At 40.5% G+C, this 23,058-nt stretch overlaps 1 protein-coding gene across 1 annotated transcript in view; it reads left to right on the top strand.

The window, feature by feature from the left end:
• Positions 1-23,058, top strand: part of LOC144599666 (PACRG-like protein) — a 43,273-nt gene that overhangs the window by 8,135 nt on the left and 12,080 nt on the right. Inside the window, exons 2-4 of the mRNA XM_078410841.1 lie at positions 4,284-4,447; positions 6,593-6,660; positions 13,084-13,174. Coding sequence (XP_078266967.1) covers positions 4,304-4,447; positions 6,593-6,660; positions 13,084-13,174 — 303 coding nt within the window. The 5' untranslated portion in view covers positions 4,284-4,303. The remainder of the gene's footprint in view (positions 1-4,283; positions 4,448-6,592; positions 6,661-13,083; positions 13,175-23,058) is intronic.

Raw genomic sequence — 23,058 nt, 5'->3', positions numbered from 1 at the left:
ATGCACAGTCTCTTGCCCAGAGTTGGAGAATCAAGAATCAGTGGACTTGGGTTGAAGGTAATAGGGGAAAGATTTAATAGGAACTTGAGGGGTAACTTTTTTTGACACAAAGGGTGGTGACAGATATATGGGATGAGCTGCCAGAGGAGGTTGTTGAGGCAGGTACTATGGCAACGTTTGGAAACATTGAGATAGGATAGGTTTAGAGGGATGTCAGCCACATTCAGGCAGGTGGGACTAGTGTAGATGGGATATGTTGGTTGGTGTCGGTAGGTTGGGCCGATGGGCCTTTTCCACCCTCTATGACTAACTCAGTGGGCCAGGCAGCATCTGAGGAGGCTGAGGGATGGTCGATATTTTGGATTGCGAACTGCATCAGGACTGAATGCAGAGGGGAGATATCAATTATAACGAGGTGAGAGGTAGCGGTGAGGAGGGGGCTTGTAGAAGATAGATAGAACCAGGTGAAGAGAGGAATGGTGGGCAGATGGAGACAGATATAGGAGTGGTGGAGTTGCAAGATGGTGGCTTGTGGCTGATGGGTAGAAATGGAGGAGAAAGAAAAATGGTGCAGATGAAGGCAGGTGGGGGGAGAGACGGTGTCTGAAAGGTGAGAAGCGGAGACGAAGGAGGCAGAAGAAGCTGAAATCTGATGAGTAAGGAAGGTGATAAATGGAAACATAAGAGAGATGATGGGCAATAGAACAAAGTGGAGGAGTGTAACTGTGAGCTGTGGGGTGGGAAGAGGTTGAGAAATGCGGGTTGAGAGAACCTGACTGGGTTAGAAGGAGACGGAAAGGAACACGGCATGTCTGCATTACCTGAAATTTGAAAATTCAATGTTCATAGCACAGGCAAAATATGAGATGGTCTTCTAATTTACAATGAGCTGACTCTGGCAGTGGATAAGACAGGGGACAGATGTGTAGAAATGGGAAGGGGAGTTGTAATGGCATGCATTTGGGAGGTCTAGAAAACCATTGTCGACAGATCACTAGAACCTTGCAAAATGGCTGCATAGTGAACCTTCGATATTGCTGATTTAGAAGAGGCCACATTGGGAACACTTAATATAGTGGATGAGGTTGGAGGAGTTGCATGAAAATCATTGCCCGACCTACAAGGGATTTGAGGGTATAGGGGCCAAGTGGTGTACCTCTTATGGTTGCAGTGAAAGTACCAGGGGTCAGGGACGAGTAGTGGGGAAGGATGAGTGAACTGGAGAGTAACGGAGGAGTGATCCCTGCAGAAAGGGATGGGGGGGGGGGGGGGGGGGAGATGGTTGATTTGGCAAAGGATGATGTAATAGCTGTTGGGTGATAGGTAGAGACAAAAGAGGTTGTGGTACAGAAAATCTTCACTGTAGATGTTGGTGAGCCTCAAGCCAAACTATTAAAATATAGTTATAAACACTAGCATCTTATCCAACAGTGCAAATAGATCTCCAGGTATGTCCTGATCACAAAGAGATTTACAAATACAACCTAAATAAAGTCTCTGAATCATCAGCAAAATTATGGCGGTTGTCAATAAACAGTAAACAATAAACAGGGCACTTACCAATAATCTGCTCATTGATGCCCATTTGGGAGTTTGCCAGAATCTCTCTGCAGGCCGTTTCATGCTGAATTCCAAGGGTGAAATGAGAGTGATTGCCCTTGATCTTGCCCTAATGGCAGTGATTTTCTGGCATCAGCGAGACTTAATAAAACCTAAGTTAATGGGCATCATGAGGAAAACACTTCATTGGTTGAATCCCAAGTTGCATTAAAGTCGATGTAGTTGCCGACAGTTAAACATCACACCCTAGACATCACTGCAGGAGTCCCTCAGGCCAGTGTCCTAGGGGCAATAAACCGTTGACCTATCATATCATAAGGAGGGTGCATATTGCTGATGTCTATTTCCATTTATAACTCCTCAGCAAATGAAGCAGCATACAGAATCTAGACCGAGACAATACTCAGGCATGGTTTGTTAAGTGGTCAGTAACTGGGTTAATTAAGTTCTCAAGGTTCTGAAATTAGCATTGTCTGTAAAACTCCACTGATGTGCTATCCGACTATTCAGAGATCCCGAAGATAAACACAAAGTGCTGGGGTAACTTAGCGGGTCAGGCAGCATCTCTGGAAAAAAAGGATGGGTGACATTCCTGACCCAATACATCAGCCATCCTTATATCCCAGAGATGCTGCCTGACCCACTGAGTTACTCCAGCATTTTGTGTCTATCTTCTGAATAAACCAGCTTCTGCAATTCCTTTCTACATATATTCAGAGATCCAAATGTTTGCCACTTGGCTTACCAGGTTCTGTGTGCCAGTCACTCTTTCTACTCACCAGCCCTCCGAGTTCCATACTCCCTTCACATTCATTTATTATACCACAGTGTAATATCTAAAAAAAAAAATTAAATGTATTAATAGAATTTAAATAGGCTGGAAAAGCCTCACAATGTTCCTTATATGATTGGATCTTTACTATATTTAGGTGGCATGGTCAGTGATAACTGACAAGAGCAAATTACATTTTCAAGAAGTGTAGATTTGCATGTTTTTGTGGTTTAACCTTTTTGGGTGGCTGCAGAAGATACTTGGGTTAGTAAGCTGGAGGTAATGAACTTCTATATACTAAAACTCTTGTTTGTTTGTTTGTTCCTGAACTACAGCCAAAACGGTACATGATAGCGTGACAATTTTAGGCCCACCTTACTCACCGTCATCCCTTCGGTGCTAATGGAAGAAGTTTCATTGAAATCAGTGTTATATTTTTAAAGTTATTCACATTTTAAAGTTTAAATCTATCTCCTAGGGAGGGAGGGTGGAGGGAGGGAGGGGGGTAGAGGGAAGGAGGGGGAGGAGGGAGGATAAGGGGCATTGGGGATGGAGTGGGGGGAGGGGAAGTGGGAGGGGAGGGGGAAGGGGGTGGAGGAAGGGAGGAAGGGGGGAGGAGGAAGTGGGAGGAGGGAGGAGAAGGGGGGAGGGGGAAAGGGGGAGGGGAGGGGGGGAGGGGGGAAGGGGGAGGGCAGGGGAGGGAAGGGGGGAGGGCAGGGGGGGAGGGGAGGGGAGAGAGGAGAGGGGAGGGGGAAGGGGGGAGAGGAGAGGGGAGGGGGAAGGGGGGAGAGGAGAGGGGAGGGGAAGGGGAGGAGGAGAGGGTGCTGCACCAATGCAGGAGAGGTTTGGTCTAGTTTCAATTATTTTCTACACTTGCCCAGCAATACAACAGTCACCACACTTTGGTACAATTTTCCTTCAGAGAAAACAGCATCAAGTAGAGTGGAAAGCTTTTCACTGAACCTAAAGCTTTTCACTGAACCTAAAGCTTTTCACTTACCTCGGTACACGTGACAATAAACGAAACTGAACTGAGAAGGTAAATGTTCCAGTAATTCGAGTGTCACCTTAGATTGGATTAGATTGGCTAGTTGGTGGCCCTTTCAAATGAAGTTGCTGTTATATCATTCAAATTATTTTAGAAATTATGTTGCATATGGGATGGATTTGCATCAAAATTGTGGTGAGTTACTTTTTTTTTAATCATCATTGTCACTGAGAAGAATTCAGAAATTAGAAATGCTTTAAATCATTAAAATAACACACATGTCTGTTAGCAGGGAAAGCAGAATTGTGAACAGTAAATTTTGGACACGTAAACCGTGCTGCAAGATGATCAGTAATAGAGAAGGCTCTGTGATGTAATTCAAGCTGTTATATGACTTACAACGGAAAATGCAATAACCCTCATGGAAAATTAATGGTGGAATTTTCAGTGGTGTGTATGAAATGCCACTATCTCAAAGATTACCAAAAATAGGAATACATTTAAGGTCAGAAGTAAAGACACTACTCCAATTTTTCGTCTCATGGCAATGATAAAGTCATGGGACACTAATGAATATTTCTCCATGGCTTAATCTGAATGATTGGGGAACGATTGGGGAATGATTGATGACGTCTTCATAAGGATTTGATGGTCAGGCTACTTCAGTAAAAGCATTTTTCATAATGTTTGTGTCAGTCTTTTGTAGCAGTTTTATGTTGATCATTGTTGGCTGTTGAATTATTAAAAAGACAAAAAAAATCTCCCAAAGACCGATTGATTTGAGGAGTTATTTACTATACTGTTATAGAATACAGTACAAAATTAGTGAATGTTAGGTTACGGACATCGAGGTAACGTTTATTGTACCTCTTGAACTATGTAAAGCAATTGACCATCTTGTCATCCCTCACCAGAAGTCTCAGCATCTATTAAGAGGGGAATGCTTATTATTTTTTCTTGCAGTTGGAAGTTATGTGGAAATAATGTCGTCCTTGTCTCATGAGAAAGCTAAAATTGAAGTAAAGATGAAGAAGGCATCAGCAACTGCAACAAGTAGCCCTGCAGTGCCCACAGTTAAACCATATCCTAGGCCCAGTGATCGATTGAATCCAAAAACCATCAATCCAGTAAGTTTCCATAAATTTCCATTAGCTCTTACTTAAGTTTGGATGTAACTTCCTGCAATGAATGATATTTCAGTCTGCAAATGCAGTGCTAGAGACTGGAAAGAAGATTTTGGTCACTATCATGGTATCTTTGAGATCCTAGTAACAATTCCAATCCAGAATATTGGGGTCTAAAGGGCCTGAGATTTCAGGCGTAGAAATCCTTTTACATATCTCTTGACCAAAATCAAAACCGTGTTATACAATTGGCTTAACCTGGAATGGAGTGATTTTGGATGTTTTAATGTCAAACGAGAAGTTTGTTTTCTAGCTTTCTGTGGAATTCCTGTCTGCCCCAACACCGTTATTCCAGTTAAAACACACACAAATAATGTCAACAGTAGTGTCCCCACTTGCTAAACTCCCTTCACCCTCAAATGGGGTCACCTAGACGTCTCTACTCCAGCCCCTGTGAGCATGTGGTGGTTTAAGGATTTAGTCTGTAGTGATATTTTCAACCTCACAGGTTAGGAAAATAAGTTATTTATTTGCAAGTTAATCAGGTTTTACGAATTCAATTTTCAACGAAATTCTGGTGTTTTAATGTTCAGTGCTGAAACTGTATCATTTGTCCACACTAGATTGTGAGCTAAAATGCACACTGATGTGTAAGCCTGGACTACTTTGTTCTTGAAGGTCATGGTCACAGTCTCTCAGCTTCTTGGCCTGTGGATCATTCCAGGTTGTGACACATGATCCATTTTCTGTCCCACAGCTCACTTCTCACTGCCGCATTGGTAGTGGTCACCCTAATTCAGACTTAAGGATTGAAAACAATAGACAATAGACAATAGGTGCAGGAGTAGGCCATTCAGCCCTTCGAGCCAGCACCGCCATTCAATGCGATCATGGCTGATCACTCTCAATCAGTACCCCGTTCCTGCCTTCTCCCCATACCCCCTCACTCCGCTATCCTTAAGAGCTCTATCCAGCTCTCTCTTGAAAGCATCCAACGAACTGGCCTCCACTGCCTTCTGAGGCAGAGAATTCCACACCTTCACCACTCTCTGACTGAAAAAGTTCTTCCTCATCTCCGTTCTAAATGGCCTACCCCTAAGCTAGCTTCTGGTTATTACCATCAAATGCTTTTCTTTTTAAACATCAATACAAAAATACAAGCTGAATAAGTTTGTTTTTGTTTGACGGGTGATTAGCTCCAGAATACTTGGGCAAGCTTCGGCGACAGCTGCAATGCATACTTTTAAGTAACACATCCTTTGTGTTATACATTGTGAGCTACAAGAAAAATGTAGTTTCTTGTGGAGGCAATGAGCCAACAAATAACATGGTTATTAATGGTTGCATACAGCAACTGTGAAAACCAGAGAGCAGTATGAATTTGGCACACAGTTTATATTGAGAGCAATGGATTAACGTTAATCACACGTTGTGATTCCTGCACTAGTTTCAGAAATTATTCGATGTGGCCCCCGTTATATTTCTCACTGTACCTGATTTGACTGTTTTCTGTGTCTAGTTCCTTCTCAATCTTTAAATCTTGGTTAAGGAGATAAACCGTTAGTAAGATTGCTCAGTGTAAGAAAATAACTGCAGATGTTGGTACAAATCGATTTATTCACAAAATGCTGGAGTAACTCAGCAGGTCAGGCAGCATCTCGGGAGAGAAGGAATGGGTGACGTTCAGGGTCGAGACCCTTCTTCAGACTGATGTCAGGGGGGCGGGACAAAGGAAGCCGAGATGCTGCCTGACCTGCTGAGTTACTCCAGCATTTGTGAATAAATCGAATAGTAAGATTGCTCACCTCTGTTCATCTTGTGCTATCACAGAATTCTCTACTGCAGCAAAATCTAAGCCTGTATATGTTGTATTGCTGCTGATATAAAACTTAATATACTAAGAGATCTGCTTAATAAGGCAAAGATTCTTATATTTTCTCCAAATTTTAATGCTGAAAATTCCATCTGTTATGGGCACACATGGCAACATCTCATGTATTGTGATCAGCAGAAGGGCTAAATGTATTTTATCACATTGTGTGAGGAAGATTTAAATAACTATTTTATATACTATACTATATTGTGTCATGTTGATCATGAGTTTTACTGTAATTACTCTGATTTAACATGTCAACATTTATTTTTCAGTTCGGCAATCCATTATGTCAAAAATCTGCATTTGCCACAGCATATGCAAAAAGAGAGATTCCTTGCAGGTAATTAGTGAAAAGAGGTTGTATTTGCACAATCATCTAATAGATGTTCAGATAAGACCAAAAATCCTTGAGTGACTGACACTGCACCTCAAGTTTTTATTAGTTTGTATTTTGCATCCTGGTAATTTTGTAGTTTCATTGTTATTTTGCATTACCATGAAAATTAATAGAACTGTACCAAGAAATTAATGCCCAAGTAAAATCTGAGATTTACACATGGAAACATAAATTTCTTTATCATGCTATTAATGTGACCTATAAAATTGAACTGAGATTTAAGCATTAGGTTTTGTTAGGAATTGATCTAATAAAAGATTGGAGGGCACCTCGTTCCTCATTTTTAACCTCTTTGACAAAATAACTGTTTTTTTCTTCAACATTCAGATACAATTCTGTTACACACACAGAGCAACATAAAGAGCTGCAGGAATTTAGTGTTTATCCACACCCAAATTCCAATGCTTTGCAGTTTATGCACAAATTTAAAGAATGAAGGTTTTCTATTTAGTATACATTGCTACTAATGCCACAAGGAATCTTGTCATTATTTTTATCCTATCTTATGAATTTGTTTCAATCTGAATTGATTTTATTTCACTGTGACTGAATTACAATCAATAACTAGTTGACATGTATTACAAGTCAGTATAATTTAATGGTTTATCCCAGCAGAAAGCTTTTCTGTTAGGAGTATAATTTCATTAACTCTATGGCTAGATTTAGAAACATAGAAAATAGGTGCAGGAGTAGGCCATTCGGCCCTTCGAGCCAGCAGCACCATTCAATATGATCATGGCTGATCATCTAAAATCAGTACCCCTTTCCTGCTTTTCCCCCCCTATCCCCTGATTCCTTTAGCCCTAAGAGCGAAATCTAACTCTCTCTTGAAAACATCCAGTGAATTGACCTCCACTGCCTTCTGTGGCGGAGAATTCCACAGATTTACAATTCTCTGGGTGAAAAAGTTTTTCCTCACCTCAGTCCTAAATGGCCTACCCTTTTTTCTTAAACTGTGATCCCTGGTTCTGGACTCCCCGAACATCGGGAACATTTTTCCTGCATCTAGCCTGTCCAATCCTTTGAGAATTTTATGTTTCTATAAGATCCCCTCTCATCCTTCTAAATTCCAGTGAATACAAGCCCAGTCAATCCATTCTTTCATCATATGTCAGTCTCGTCATGGTTTCTTCCTTTACTCAATTATGAACAGTAAATTTGCAAACAATCAAATAACATTTATTATTTTGTTGATGAGGATATCAAACTTGTCATGCACAGTTAGGATTATTTATCGTTTCTGTTTGTAAAGCTACTTGTACAGGCTCAATTTTGGATGTTATTGAGGGAAGCAAGAGTCATATTTGTGATAGGAAGATTCACTTGTAGGATTAACTGCATATTAATCTTAATTTGTAATATATGTCCAAAACACCGAACGCTGTGATAAATAAAGGTGTCAGGCAGCATCTGTGGAGCGAATGGATAGGTGACGTTACAGGGTCTTGACCAAAGAAGGGTCCTCACCCAAAACATCGCCTTTCCATTCCCTCCAAAGATGCTGCTTGATCCACTGTGTTACTCAGCACTTTATGTTTTGCTCAAGATTCCAGCACCTGCAGCTCCTTGTTTCTCTCCAATATACACTTTGTAGTTAACAATTGTAATTCATCTTGTGTTGCCTGGTGTTATGAAGAGTGACAATAGACAATAGACAATAGGTGCAGGAGTAGGCCATTCAGCCCTTCGAGCCAGCACCGCCATTCAATGCGACCATGGCTGATCACTCTCAATCAGTACCCCGTTCCTGCCTTCTCCCCATACCCCCTCACTCTGCTATCCTTAAGAGCTCTATCCAGCTCTCTCTTGAAAGCATCCAACGAACTGGCCTCCATTGCCTTCTGAGGCAGAGAATTCCACACCTTCACCACTCTCTGACTGAAAAAGTTCTTCCTCATCTCCGTTCTAAATGGCCTACCCCTTATTCTTAAACTGTGGCCCCTTGTTCTGGACTCCCCCAACATTGGGAACATGTTTCCTGCCTCTAATGTGTCCAATCCCCTAATTATCTTATATGTTTCAATAAGATCCCCCCTCATCCTTCTAAATTCCAGTGTATACAAGCCTAATTGCTCCAGCCTTTCAACATACGACAGTCCCGCCATTCCGGGAATTAACCTAGTGAACCTACGCTGCACGCCCTCAATAGCAAGAATATCCTTCCTCAAATTTGGAGACCAAAACTGCACACAGTACTCCAGGTGCGGTCTCACCAGGGCCCGGTACAATTGTAGAAGGACCTCTTTGCTCCTATACTCAACTCCTCTTGTTACGAAGGCCAACATTCCATTGGCTTTCTTCACTGCCTGCTGTACCTGCATGCTTCCTTTCAGTGACTGATGCACTAGGACACCCAGATCCCCTCTTCCTAACTTGAACATCCCCTCTTCCTAACTTGACACCATTCAGATAATAATCTGCCTTTCTATTCTTACTTCCAAAATGAATAACCTCACACTTATCTACATTAAACTGCATCTGCCATGTATCCGCCCACTCACACAACCTGTCCAAGTCACCCTGCAGCCTTATTGCATCTTCCTCACAATTCACACTACCCCCCAGCTTAGTATCATCTGCAAATTTGCTAATGGTACTTTTAATCCCTTCATCTAAGTCATTAATGTATATCGTAAATAGCTGGGGTCCCAGCACCGAACCTTGCGGTACCCCACTGGTCACTGCCTGCCATTCCGAAAGGGACCCATTTATCCCCACTCTTTGCTTTCTGTCTGTCAACCAATTTTCTATCCATGTCAGTACCCTACCCCCAATACCATGTGCTCTAATTTTGCCCACTAATCTCCTATGTGGGACCTTGTCAAAGGCTTTCTGAAAGTCGAGGTACACCACATCCACCGACTCTCCCCTGTCAATTTTCCTAGTTACATCCTCAAAAAATTCCAGTAGATTTGTCAAGCATGATTTCCCCTTCGTAAATCCATGCTGACTCGGAATGATCCTGTTACTGCTATCCAAATGCTCAGCAATTTCGTCTTTTATAATTGACTCCAGCATCTTCCCCACCACTGATGTCAGACTAACTGGTCTATAATTACCCGTTTTCTCTCTCCCTCCTTTCTTAAAAAGTGGGATAACATTTGCTATCCTCCAATCCACAGGAACTGATCCTGAATCTATAGAACATTGAAAAATGATCTCCAATGCTTCCACTATTTCTAGAGCCACCTCCTTAAGTACCCTGGGATGCAGACCATCAGGCCCTGGGGATTTATCAGCCTTCAGTCCCATCAGTCTACCCAAAACCATTTCCTGCCTAATGTGGATTTCCTTCAGTTCCTCCATCACCCTAGGTTCTCCGGCCCCTAGAACATTTGGGAGATTGTGTGTATCTTCCTCAATGATATCTAAGTGTTGCCAAAAATACATCTTAATTACTGATGCTGAGATTAAAATTGAGGAACTGGATAGAATACTGATCTTCCATCTCTCATTGGATCATTCCCAAACCGGCATGAAGATGGCCAATAATGGAAGCAAAACTAAACTGAATATGTGTAAGAAGGAACTGCTGATGCTGGTGTAAACCGAAGATAGACACAAAAAGCTGGAGTAACTCATCGGGACAGGCAGCATCTCTGGAGAGAAGGAATGGGTGATGTTTCGGGTCGAGACCCTTCTTCAGACTAAGTAAATGGTTTGTGGTAATTGGCACTGGATTTATATTCTTAATTTGAATTAAAAAGGATAATTGGCATACAGACATACTGCACCATGATCTAAAGACTTACGTTTTGATAACAGAAGCAGATTACCTGGCATGGACACAAAAGAACTACAGGTGCTGGTTTACAAAAAAAGACACAAAGTGCTAGAGTAACTCAGCAGTCAGGTAGCATCTCCGGAGAATATGGAAGAACTGTTATTCTGTCATGTTATCATTAAGTGATTAAAATGACAAATGTGTTGATAAGTACATGTAATTAGATAATTAAACGTAATTTATAAAAAGAATAAAATAAAGATATAACCAATATGGCCAATGACCCCCGCCCCCGCGGTCGTCGTCCCCCCCCCCCCGACCATTCTACTGGCCAATGTTCAGTCACTTGAAAATAAAGTGGAGGACTTAAGGGCAAGGCTACTTTATGAAAGGGAGATGAGGGAATGCTGTGTGCACTGTTTCCCAGAGACATGGATCCCCAGACTCGGCCATCCAGCTGGTGGCGTCTGCCTCATAGTAAACTCTTTGTGGCCTCAGATGTAGCAGCCCTGTCCAACCCCTGGTCTCTGCACCTGAACATCTAGTGGTGAAGCTGCCCCTTTTACCTCCCGAGAGAATTCACCTCCATCATCATGACTGTGGTCTACTTCCCATTCCAGGCAGATGTTTATCTAGCACTGGAGGAGCTTCACATCGTGGTCAACAAACACCAGTTGGTAAACCCCGACACCTTTACCATCATAGCCGGGGACTTCAAAATAGCCGACCTGATAAAATTGCTTCCTAACTAGCACGTGTCCTGCAGCACCAGAGGATCAGACGGCCGCGACTATTGCTCTCCCACCATCAGAGCTGCCTATCTCCATCCCTCGCCCTCACTTTGGGAAATCCAACCACTCAGCTGTGCTGCTTCTTCCTGCATATAGGCAGCGACTGAAGAGCGCACCCTTTGCGGTGAGGACTGCACAGAGCTGTTAGGGGAGGCAACAGAACAACTCCGGGACTGCTTGGAGTTGGTAGACTGAATGATATTCAAGGACTCGGTAATGGAATACACAACAGGATCTGATTTTAGACTTTAGAAGAGGAAGGCTGAGGATCCACAGACCTGTATTCATCAAAGGGAAGTTCAAATTCCTGGGCGTGCATATCTCTGAAGGTCTGTCCTGGACCCAGCACATTGATGCAATCACAAAGAGAGCCTGTCAATGCCTCTACTTCCTGAGAAGATTGCAGGGATTGGTATGTCAATGCCTGAATACTCACTTGAACTTCTACAAGTGTACAGTGGATAGCATATTGACTGGTTGCATCATGGCCTGGTTCATCAACTCAAATGTCCAGGAATGAAGAAGATTGCAAAAAGTGGTAAACACTGCCCAGTCCATCACAGGTATTGGCGATCAGCATTAAAGGTATCTACACGAATCATTGCCTCAGAAAGGCAGCCAGAATCATCAGAGACCCACATCATCCTGACCACGCTCTCATTTCGCTCCTGCCATCTGGAAGAAGACATATCATATCATATCATATCATATCATATATATACAGCGCGGAAACAGGCCTTTTCGGCCCACCAAGTCCGCGCCACCCAGCGATCCCCGTACATTAACACTATCCTACACCCACTAGGGACAATTTTTACATTTACCCAGCCAATTAACCTACATACCTGTACGTCTGTACGTCATATAAGCCTGAAAACTAACAAACGGGTTCAGGACCAGCTTCTTGTCTATCATCATCAGGCTATTAAACACTATAGCATTCAAATAAGCCGTGAACTATATAGACCTGGGAGCATTATTTTTGTCTTTGCAGTAGTATTGGTGACTATTTGTTTTTATTAAAAATATATATACTGATCTTTCTTTTGGTGTTTATTATGGATTTTACAGAGTACTGTGTTTACATATCTGTTGTCCTGCTGCAAGTAAGAATGTCATTGTTCCATTTCGGGACATATGACAACAAAACATTCTTGACTCTTGACAGGGATAGTTTCATCAATTACTATATTTTAGGTTTCTTTCAGCTGTTAAAAGAAGGTGATTATTTATTTTCTCTCCACTTTTACAAAGGCTCAGAAGTTTTAAATTGTGTTCACATATAATCAGAGGTTACACCCAAATCATCTATATACTAAAACTCTTGTTTGTTTGTTTGTTTGTTTGTTCTTGAACTACAGCCAAAACGGTACACAATAGCACATCCATTTTAGGCCCAGGTTACTCACCGTCGTCCCTTTGGTGCTAATGGAAGAAGTTTTATTGAAATCAGTATTATATTTTTAAAAGTTATTCACATTTTAAAGTTTAAATCTATCTCCTAGGGAGGGAGGGGGTGGAGGGAGGGGTGGAGGGAGGGAGGATAAGGGGAGTTGAGGGGGATGGAGAGGGGGAGGGAGGAGGGAGGGGAAGGGGGAGTGGGAGAGGAGAGGGTGCTGCACCAATGCAGGAGAGGTTTAGGCCCAACGGGTCCACTTGGTCTAGTTCATTTTATATTTGCTGAACATAAAACTACTTTGGTCCAAATGGTTGCAAATGTTACATATAATATGCTTTGAAACAATCTGAAGAGATAGTGGTTTATAAATGAGAAGGCTTGTTGAGAGCAGTGGTATTAAAATCCAAATACTTTTGAATGTTGTTGTTTAATACATTTTTTTTTCCCATCAGGTTGTGTCATGGTTCAGTCAGTCATAAACTGCAATGGGAGCAGCCACCAGAGACCATTTCCTTTGACCCTATCCTTATCATCTTAGCTGAGGTAAGATTGGTAAAAATGTATTAAACTATGTTTCACTAAACCATAAGGCTCTGGTATCCATGTCTTGAAGATTTCAATCAGTATACATACCAAACCTTGCATCATTTCTACAATTAGTAGCAGCTACCTTCTCTATTTCAACCATTTCTCAAAACACATCAAAACTTCAATATTTGTTGCTTTGGATTTCAGCCTTCGCACAGGAGATTGGCCAAAATTTAGATCAACAAACACAGAACAGTACAGCACAGAAGCAGAGCCTACAAGCCACAATGTTTGTGCTGAACATCATGTCAAGGTGTCAAGATGTGCAACTATTTACCTGCACATCATCAAACATCCCTCCATTTCCTGCATATCATTGTGCTAATCTCAAAGTCTCAAAATGCCACGATTGTACCTTCCTCAACCACCACCACCGGCAGCACATTCCAGGCATTAATGACACTCAGTATGAAAATAAAAACTTACCCCGTACATCCCCTTTAAACTTTGCCCCTTTCAGCTTAAAACCATGGTCTCTAGTATGTGCTCTTTCTGCCCTGGGAAAAAGTTCTGACTGTCTACTCTATCATGGCCTTGTATCAGACCTCCCCTCAACCTCTGCTGTTTCTAAGAAAACAATCCAAGTCTGTCAAACCTCTCCCTGTAGCTAATACCCCTTAATCCAGGCATCATTCTAGTAAACCTCTCCAAAGCCTCCACATCTTCCTGCATTGGGGCAGGAACTACACTCCAAATGTTGCCTAACTAAAGTCTTATAAAGCTGTAGCATAACTTCCTGGCCTTTCTACTCGATGTCGTGACCATGAACGCAAGCATATCAAATGCCTTTTTTACCGCTCTGTTTACTTGTCTTGCCACTTTCAGGGAGTTATGAACTTTGACCCCAAGACCCCTCTGTACAATGCTGTTATGGGTCTTGCCATTAGTTGTATAGTTTCCACTTACATTCTACCTTCTACCTTCCAAAATTCAGCATCTCATATGTGTTCGGATTAAACTCCACCTGCCATTTCTCTGCCTATTTCTGTAGCTGATCTATATTTCGCTATTTTCTTTGACAGCCTTCCTCACAGTCTACAACCCTGGCAATCGTAGTGTCATCTGCAAACATACCGACCAACCTGTCTACATTTATGCCCAAGTCATTTTATGTACAGGAAGGAACTGCAGATGGTGGTCTACACTGAAGATAGACACAAAATGCTGGAGTAATTCAGTGGGACAGGCAGCATCTCTGGATAGAAGGAATGGGTGACGTTTTAGGTCGAGACCCTTCTCGACCCGAAACGTCACCCATTCCTTTTATCCAGAGATGCAACCTGTCCCGCTGAGTTACTCCAGCATTTTGTGTCTATCTTCATTTTATTTATATATATTTGTCTGATTTATGCACATTATTATTGGTATACAAATCATCATAACATGGTAAGGAAGAGTGACTCCGTGAATTAGATTAACACACTTGATGCTTTTTGTCATTTTTTGGTTAGCCTTGTAAAAATACCATCATGTTCATAAGCCATAGTTATAGAGTGATACAATGTGAAAACAGGCCCTTCGGTCCAACTTGCCCACACCGGCCAACATTGTCCCAGCTACACTAGTCCCACCTGCCTGCGCTTGGAGCATATCCCTCCAAACCTCCCCTATCCATGTACCTGTCGAACTGTTTCTTAAATGATGGTATAGTCCCAGCCTCAACTATCTCCTCTTGTTCCATACACCCACCAACATCTGTGTGAAAAAATTACCCCTCGGATTCCTGTTAAATCTTTTCCCCTTCACCTTGAACCTATGGTCCTCGATTCCCCTACTCTGGGCAAGAGACTCTGTGCATCTACCCGATCTATTCCTCTCATGATTTTGTACACCTCTATAAGATCACCCCTCATCCTCGTGTGCGCCAAGGAGTAGAGACCCAGCCTACTCAACCTCTCCCTTTTGCTCACACCCTCTATTCCTGGCAACATCATCGTAAATCTTTTCTAAACCCTTTGAAGCCATTAGTTAATTTCTTGTATTGCCCATAAAACTCGCTGGAGAGTTTTACAATTAGGAATAAATTATTTTAATACCTTTCTAACAACACGGTAAGTGAGAATCATGGTCACTCAGACTTCCTGGTTCTGAAAGTGAACTATTCAAAGTTTGGTGTAATATTCCTCTAAGGTTTTGAAGAGTTTAAAAACATCAATTTATATGGTTAGGGAAGAGTGAACAGAAATAATGTGTAGTGATTAATAGCTATTTTGGATTTTGTGGATGCCAAGTGACTAAGGAAATTAAATATCACGGAAACTTAACATTTAAAAGAGATAAGCAAAATGGAAATTGAGTTGCCTTTACAATAAATGATGGGATAAAGGCAGTGGAGGGAAACATTTAGGCTAGGAAATTCAAGAAGTAGAATTAAATTGATAGGAGAAAGATATAAAATGGAAGTGAGGGGCAACTTCTCCTCACAGATAGTGATGCATATATAGATCGAGCTGCCAAAGAAAGTGATTGAGGCATGTGCAATGACAATATTTAATAAACATTTGGACAGATGCATGGATAATAGAGACTTTAGGGGGATGTGGCCCAACATGGTCTAAAGGGACTAAGATGGGCATCTTGAATGACATGGACGAGTGGTGCTGAAGGTTGCTTCTGTGCTAAAGGTTTGCTTTGGTGCTGTATGATTCAATGAATCTAATTGATTTTGATTGAGCTATGGAACAGAACTGGGAATGTTAACTATAGGCTCCCGAAAAGGTGGAGGTAATATAGGCTGGAGTATAAATCAGGAAGTTGGAGGTCCATGCGAAAGATATATAATGATGGGGGAATTTAATCTATATATTGATTGTACATGTCAAATTATCCATAAAAGCATGAAAAGGATAAAACTGTGGAGTATGCACAAGATGGTTTTCTAGATCAGTACATAGAGGGATTAACTAGGATATTTTAAATCTAGCGTATTGCAATGAGAAAGGATTAATAATTTTATAGGGATGAGTGATTACATTGTAGGATTTTATGTCATGATTTAATCTTGTTTCCTGTGCCACTGGAGTAGCATGGTGGCGCAGCTGGTAGAAATGCTGCCTCCCAGTTCCAGCAACCTGGGTTCAAGCAAGATAAGTGATTTAATTTAATTCAAGAACAGTTTTAAATCTCACCAAATAATGAAAGAACGAGTAGTATAAGAAAATAACTGCAGATGCTGGTACAAACCACCAGCCAGCGGATCAAAAACTCCATTATAGATGAGGCTCTCACTAGAGTCTCTTCTACATCCCGCAGCTCCGCTCTTGCTCCCCATCCCCCCACTCGCAACAAGGACAGGATCCCCCTCGTTCTCACCTTCCACCCCACCAGCCAGCGGATCACAACATATCATCCACCAACATTTCCGTCACCTACAACAGGACCCCACCACTGGCCATATCTTCCCATCCCCTCCCCTCTCTGCATTCCGCAGAGACCGTTCCCTCCGCAACTCCCTGGTCCACTCGTCCCTTCCTACCCAAACCACCCTAACCCCGGGCACTTTCCCTTGCAACCGCACGAGATGCAACACCTGTCCCTTTACCTCCCCCCTCAACTCCATCAAAGGACCCAAACATTCTTTCCAGGTGAGACAGAGGTTCACCTGCACCTCCTCCAACCTCATCTATTGCATCTGCTGCTCTAGATGTCAACTCATCTATATCGGCGAAACCAAGCGCAGGCTCGGCGATCGCTTCGCTGAACACCTGCGCTCGGTCCGCATTAACGCCACTGATCTCCCGGTGGCCCAGCACTTCAACTCCCCCTCCCATTCCCAGTCTGACCTCTCTGTCATGGGCCTCCTCCAGTGCCATAGTGAGGCCCGCCGGAAATTGGAGGAGCAGCACCTCATATTTCGCCTGGGCAGTTTGCGGCCCGGTGGTATGAACGTTGACTTCTCCAACTTCAGATAGCTCCTCTGTCCCTCCCTTCCCCTCCTCCTTCCCAGATCTCCCTCTATCTTCCTGTCTCCACCTATATCCTTCCTTTGTCCCACCCCCGACATCAGTCTGAAGAAGGGTCTCGACCCGAAACGTCACCCATTCCTTCTCTCCCGAGATGCTGCCTGACCTGCTGAGTTACTCCAGCATTTTGTGAATAAATGAAAGAACGAGGCCTGTTTTAGATATAAAAGTAGGAAGGAATGGCAACCATTTAATGACATAATGCATATTTACAACAAGGATGTGTTTCTTAAACTTTTTTCAGGTGGTCTTTTTTAACCAAATAACTCACCCATGCAAACCAATTTCTGATATGTTAACTGTGTTCTTGTTCCATCAATTTTTGTTTTAATTTTAAATTTCCTGTGCCACTGGAATAGCATGGTGGCGCAGCTGGTAGAAATGCTGCCAGTTCCAGCAACCCGGGTTCAATCAAGATTTCAGGTGCTGCCTGTGTGGAGTTTGCACATTCTCCCTGTGACCGTGTGGGTTTCATACGGGTGCTGTGGTTTCCGCCTATATCCCAAATATATGCAGCTTTGTATGTTAATTGGCCTCTGTAAATTGCTCACTGTGTATGGAGTGGATGCGAAAGTGGATAACATAGTGTGAACAAGTTATTGTTGGTTGGTCAGGGTGACAGTGGAAGAAGGGCCTGTTTCCTTGCTATATCCTTCAGTCAATTTCCAGCATCAGCAGCTTTTTAAAAAATATTTTCAATAAGAACAAGGTTTATGGTTCGGTATTTTGTTTAAAGTAATGCTAGAGATAGTGACACTTTAAAAAATATATCCTGCAACTCACAAGAGCTGTGGCCTTCACTTGAAGCATTGGTCTTCAAAGGCACAAATACCCAACAGCAAAGGTCATCCAGCAAAGAAGTTACAGTAGTGTTAGATCAAAAGAAAAGATTTATATAATTGTCAAAAGAATAGTATGTCGAAGAATTGGAAATTTTGGAATTCACTAAAGACTAAGAAAATGACAATGTTGATGAAAGTAGGACACAAGAAAACAGTTTTAAGTCTAAGCAAATAATGAAAGAATGAGGCATGAGTTTGCAGCTGTAGATATAACAGTAGGAAAGGCCGACTGACAGGGCCCCAAACATGTATTACATTGCAATCTACTTGCATTGTTTTCAATGTATGTGCTGCATTCGATGTGAACAGTGAGATTGCCTCATTGCATTGGAGAAACCACATGCAGGTAAGGTTACTGTGGTGCCGTACAATGATGTTTGTTGCATCTCCTTTCACGTGACTTTGAGCCTATTGTTGCCTGTCATTTTAATTGTTCATTCTGTTTCCACTTTGACTTCTGTCTCTGGCCTCTGACACTATTCCAATGAATCTCAATGTAAGCTTGAGAAACAACAATTCATCTTCCAATCAGGTGCATTGGAGCCCCCAAGATTCAACACTTTCAGATAATAGCATGGTCAATTCTGATGTAACTTTAACTCAATTGTTCTCTTTTTCTAAAGCTGCTGGCTGACCTGCTGGATATTTTCAGCATTTCCTTATATTTTGGATTATTGCCATTTACTATTTAATTCTCGTAAAATTACAGACTGTCTTTCTATTCCTCTCTCGTGCCTTCAATCATCCTAATTAAATTTCCTCTAGGCAGATCAATTGCCATTAATAAACCTTCACCATATATTTCAAAACTTTGGATAAAGTTTCTGGTATGTTCTAAAGTATTATCTTTATCCACTCCCCAAACAATTACTTGCTATTGGATAATCTGAAATTATCGAGAGGTATCAGCTTCCTTAAATGCTAGCTAGCAAAGTTATGAAGATACAAAGAACTCCAGATGCTGGTTTATTTTAAAAAAAGACAAGAATGCTGGAGTAACTCAGCGAGTCAAGCTGCATCTCTGTGGAACATGGATATGTGACATTTCGAGTCAGAACCCTTCTTCAGAGTGATTGTGGTGGGTGGGGGAGAAAGCTGGAAGAGTGGAGGGGCAGGACAAAGCCTGGCAAGTGATAGGCAGGTACCGGTCACAGAGTGATACTGTGTGGAAACAGATCCTTCGGCCCAACTTGCCCACACCGGCCAACAATGTCCAAGCTACACTAGTCCCACTTGTCTGAGCTTGGTCCATATCCCTCCAAACCTGTCCTATCCATGTACCTTTCTAACTGTTTCTTAAACAATGAGATAAGTCCCAGCCTCAACTACCTCCTCTGGCAGCTTTTTTTAATTTTTAAAAATATATATTTTATTTAAGTTTTAACAGAACCCATACGTTATACATTTTACATTCCTTAGTAAACAATAGTCACTGACCTATAACTTCGATTATACACGTATTGTTCTGTATTTTCTCCCCTCCCCCCCACCCCTCCCCCCCACCCCTCCCCCCACCCCCCCACCCCCCAGTTCAAAAGAAGGAAAAAGAAAAAGCAGAAGAAAGAAAGAAAAAGAGAAACCTGGAGTCCTGAGGGAGTCACTTCCGAGTTATTTCTTTTTAAATTCTTGTTAGGTATCAAAGCAATCCTGAATTTAACTACTTCCTATTCTTAATCCTAGCTTTGCCATGAATGGGTTCCACACCTTCAAAAAGAAGTCATATCCATTTCTCAGATTATACGTTGCTTTTTCTAATGGGATACAACTCCGCATTTCTGCATGCCATCTTTCAAATCTTATTTCATTTTGTTCTTTCCATGTGACCGCAACACATTTTTTTGCTACTGCTAATGATATTTTGAGAAATCTTTCCTGATGTTTATCCAAACTTAGCTTTGGTATTATTCCTTTTGTATCTCCTAGCAAAAACAACCTTGAATCCATTGGTATGATCTTATTCATCAATTGATCTAAAAACTTTTTTAGGTCTTGCCAAAAAGGAATTACCTTCTGACATGCCCATATAGAGTGCATAAAAGTGCCCACGTCTTGGTTGCATCTAAAACACCTTTCAGATGAGTTTGGTTTAAATTTATTTAATTTTTCCGGGGTTAAATATAGTTGCTGCAAAAAATTATACTGTACTAAGCTGTATCTCACATTAATAGTATTTTTCATACTATCTAAACACAGTCTTTCCCAACTTGGTTCATCAATAATAATATTAAGATCTGTTTCCCATCTTTGTCTTGCTTTATGAATTCCTATCTTTGGACTAGATATCTGTAGTAGTTTATACATTGATGATATAATTTTTTTCATTCCCTTGCCCTGAATCAAGGATTCGATTCCTTTAATCTGAAATAGAGACATTGAATTACCTAACTTTTCCCTTAAAAAAGATTGTAATTGATAATAGAAAAAAATACTATTCCCTGGAATTTGATATTTATTTCTCAATTGAAATGTCAAAAAGATATTCCCTTCATAGCAGTCTCCTATATTTTTAATACCCTTCCGTTCCCAGAGTTGTAGTATTTGATTATTCCAAGCAAACGGCAATAATCCATTTTTTACTAATGAAGTTTTAGCTGTTAAGAAAAATCTTTTATCCTTAACTTTAACTGTTTTCAACAATGTATTAATTAAATGTTTTAGCAAAGGTGACTCTTTATCCTTAACTAATAGCTTCGCTTCCCATTTATATATAAATTTTTCTGGACAAGATTCTTTTATTTTATCCATTTCAATTTTAACCCATGCTGTTTTTCCACCCTCTTGATAAAAGGATGAAATAAAACTCATTTGTGCTGCCAGATAGTAATTTTTAAAATTTGGTAATTGCAATCCACCTAATTCAAATTTCCATGTTAATTTTTCCAGAGACACTCTTGGCATTTTACCTTTCCAAAGAAAATTCCTCACAGTTTTTCTCAATTCTTGAAAAAATTTATTTGGCAAAGGTATAGGCAGTGTTGAAAATAAATACTGTATCCTCGGAAAAATATTCATCTTAATACAATTCACTCTCCCTATCAATGTAATTGGAAGATTCATCCATTTCTTCAGGTCCTCATCTATTTTTTTTATTAGTGGTTTATAATTTAATTTATACAAATTATTTAACTTATTATCTACATTAACTCCTAAAAACTTAATGCCTTCTTTTTGCCATTTAAACTGACTTTCTCTTTTACATTGATCATAATTGCCTTCAACAAGAGGCATTATTTCAGTTTTATCTTTATTAATTTTATATCCTGATACTTTCCCATATTCTTCCAGTCTGAAATATAATTTTCTTAAGGATTCCAATGGTCTAGTAAGACAAATTAAGACATCATCAGCCAATAAAGTAATTTTGTGATCTTCCTGATTAACTTTAAATCCTTTAATATCTAAATCTGCTCTTATTAGCTCTGCCAGAGGTTCAATGGCCAATACAAATAAAGCCGGTGTCAAGGGACATCCCTGTCTACTAGATCTTTCCAAATTAAATGATTGAGAAGATTGGCCATTTGTCACCACTTTGGCTTTAGGTTGTTTATAAAGAGCTTTTACCCAGTTAATAAAACCATTTCCTAATCGGTACTTCTCTAATACTTTAAATAAAAAATCCCATTCTAACCTGTCAAACGCCTTTTCAGCATCTAAAGCAACTGCTACGCTCAATTCCTTTCTTTTCTGTGCTAAATGTAAAATACTTATAAATCTTGCTACATTATCAGATATTTTCCTTTTTTTGACAAAACCAGTTTGGTCCTCTTTAACCAGCTTCGGTAAATATTCTGCAAATCTCCTTGCTAAAAGTTTAGCAACTATTTTATAATCTGCATTCAACAATGATATTGGTCTATAAGAAGATGTATTTAAAGGGTCTTTCCCTTTTTTTAAAATTAGTTATAATTGCCAATGAGAAGGAGTCTGGTAATGTAGAAGTTTTTTCCGCTTGATGTATCACTTCCATAAATAGTGGTAACAACAAATCTTTAAATTTTTTATAGAACTCAGGCGGAAAACCATCTTCCCCTGGAGATTTATTACTTGGTAAAGAATATAATACTTCCTCCACCTCTCTCAAAGTAAAGGAGGCATTTAGTCCCATCTGCTCCTCATTAGAGATTGTTGGTAATTGTATCTTGGATAAAAAATTATTTATCTTAATTTCATCCTTTTCAGATTCAGAATGGTACAGATTAGTGTAAAATTGCTTAAATACCTCATTGATTTCTCTAGGTTTATAAGTAATAATGTTCTGATCTGTTCTAATTGAATTTATTGTTCTTGATATTTGTTCTTCTTTCAGTTGCCATGCCAATACCTTGTGCGCTCTTTCTCCTAATTCATAATATCTTTGGTTAGTTCGTAATATTAGTTTTTCTGTTCTGTGAGTATGTAAAGTATTGTATTGAAATTTTTTATTTGCAAGTTGTGTTTTTTTTGTATCTGAAGAAGTTTTCTGTAGGTCTTTTTCTAATACGGTGATTTCTTTTTCTAATCTTTCAGATTCCTTCCTATAGTCTTTCTTTATCTTAGATGAGTAGTTTATAATTTGGCCTCTCAAATAAGCCTTCATTGCATCCCATACAATAAATTTATCATCCACTGAATTTAAATTTGTCTCCAAATATAATTCAATTTGTCCTCGAATAAAATCACAGAAGTCTTGTCTTTTCAATAGTAAAGAGTTGAGTCTCCATCTATACACTGACTGTTCTTTATCTGGCATCGTAATTTTCATTAATAATGGTGAGTGATCCGATAACAATCTAGCCTTGTAATCTATTTGTATTATTCTACCGCTTAATTGAGCTGAAATCAAAAATAGATCTATTCTAGAATATGTATCATGTCTATTGGAATAAAAAGAGTAATCTCTTTCCTTGGGATGGCTTTTCCTCCAAACATCTATTAAATTTTAACTTTCCATTAAATTCAAGGTTGTCTTTGCTGCTCTTGTCCTTGTCGTTGTCCTTGATGATCTATCCATTACTGGATTTAAACAAAAATTGAAATCTCCTCCTATCAATATATT

This window comes from Rhinoraja longicauda, chromosome 1 (genome assembly GCF_053455715.1).
Source record: "Rhinoraja longicauda isolate Sanriku21f chromosome 1, sRhiLon1.1, whole genome shotgun sequence".
Classification (NCBI taxonomy): Eukaryota; Metazoa; Chordata; class Chondrichthyes; order Rajiformes; family Arhynchobatidae; genus Rhinoraja; species Rhinoraja longicauda.
The sequence above is the reverse complement of the archived record's forward strand: the minus strand, read 5'-3'. Positions and strand labels throughout refer to the sequence as shown.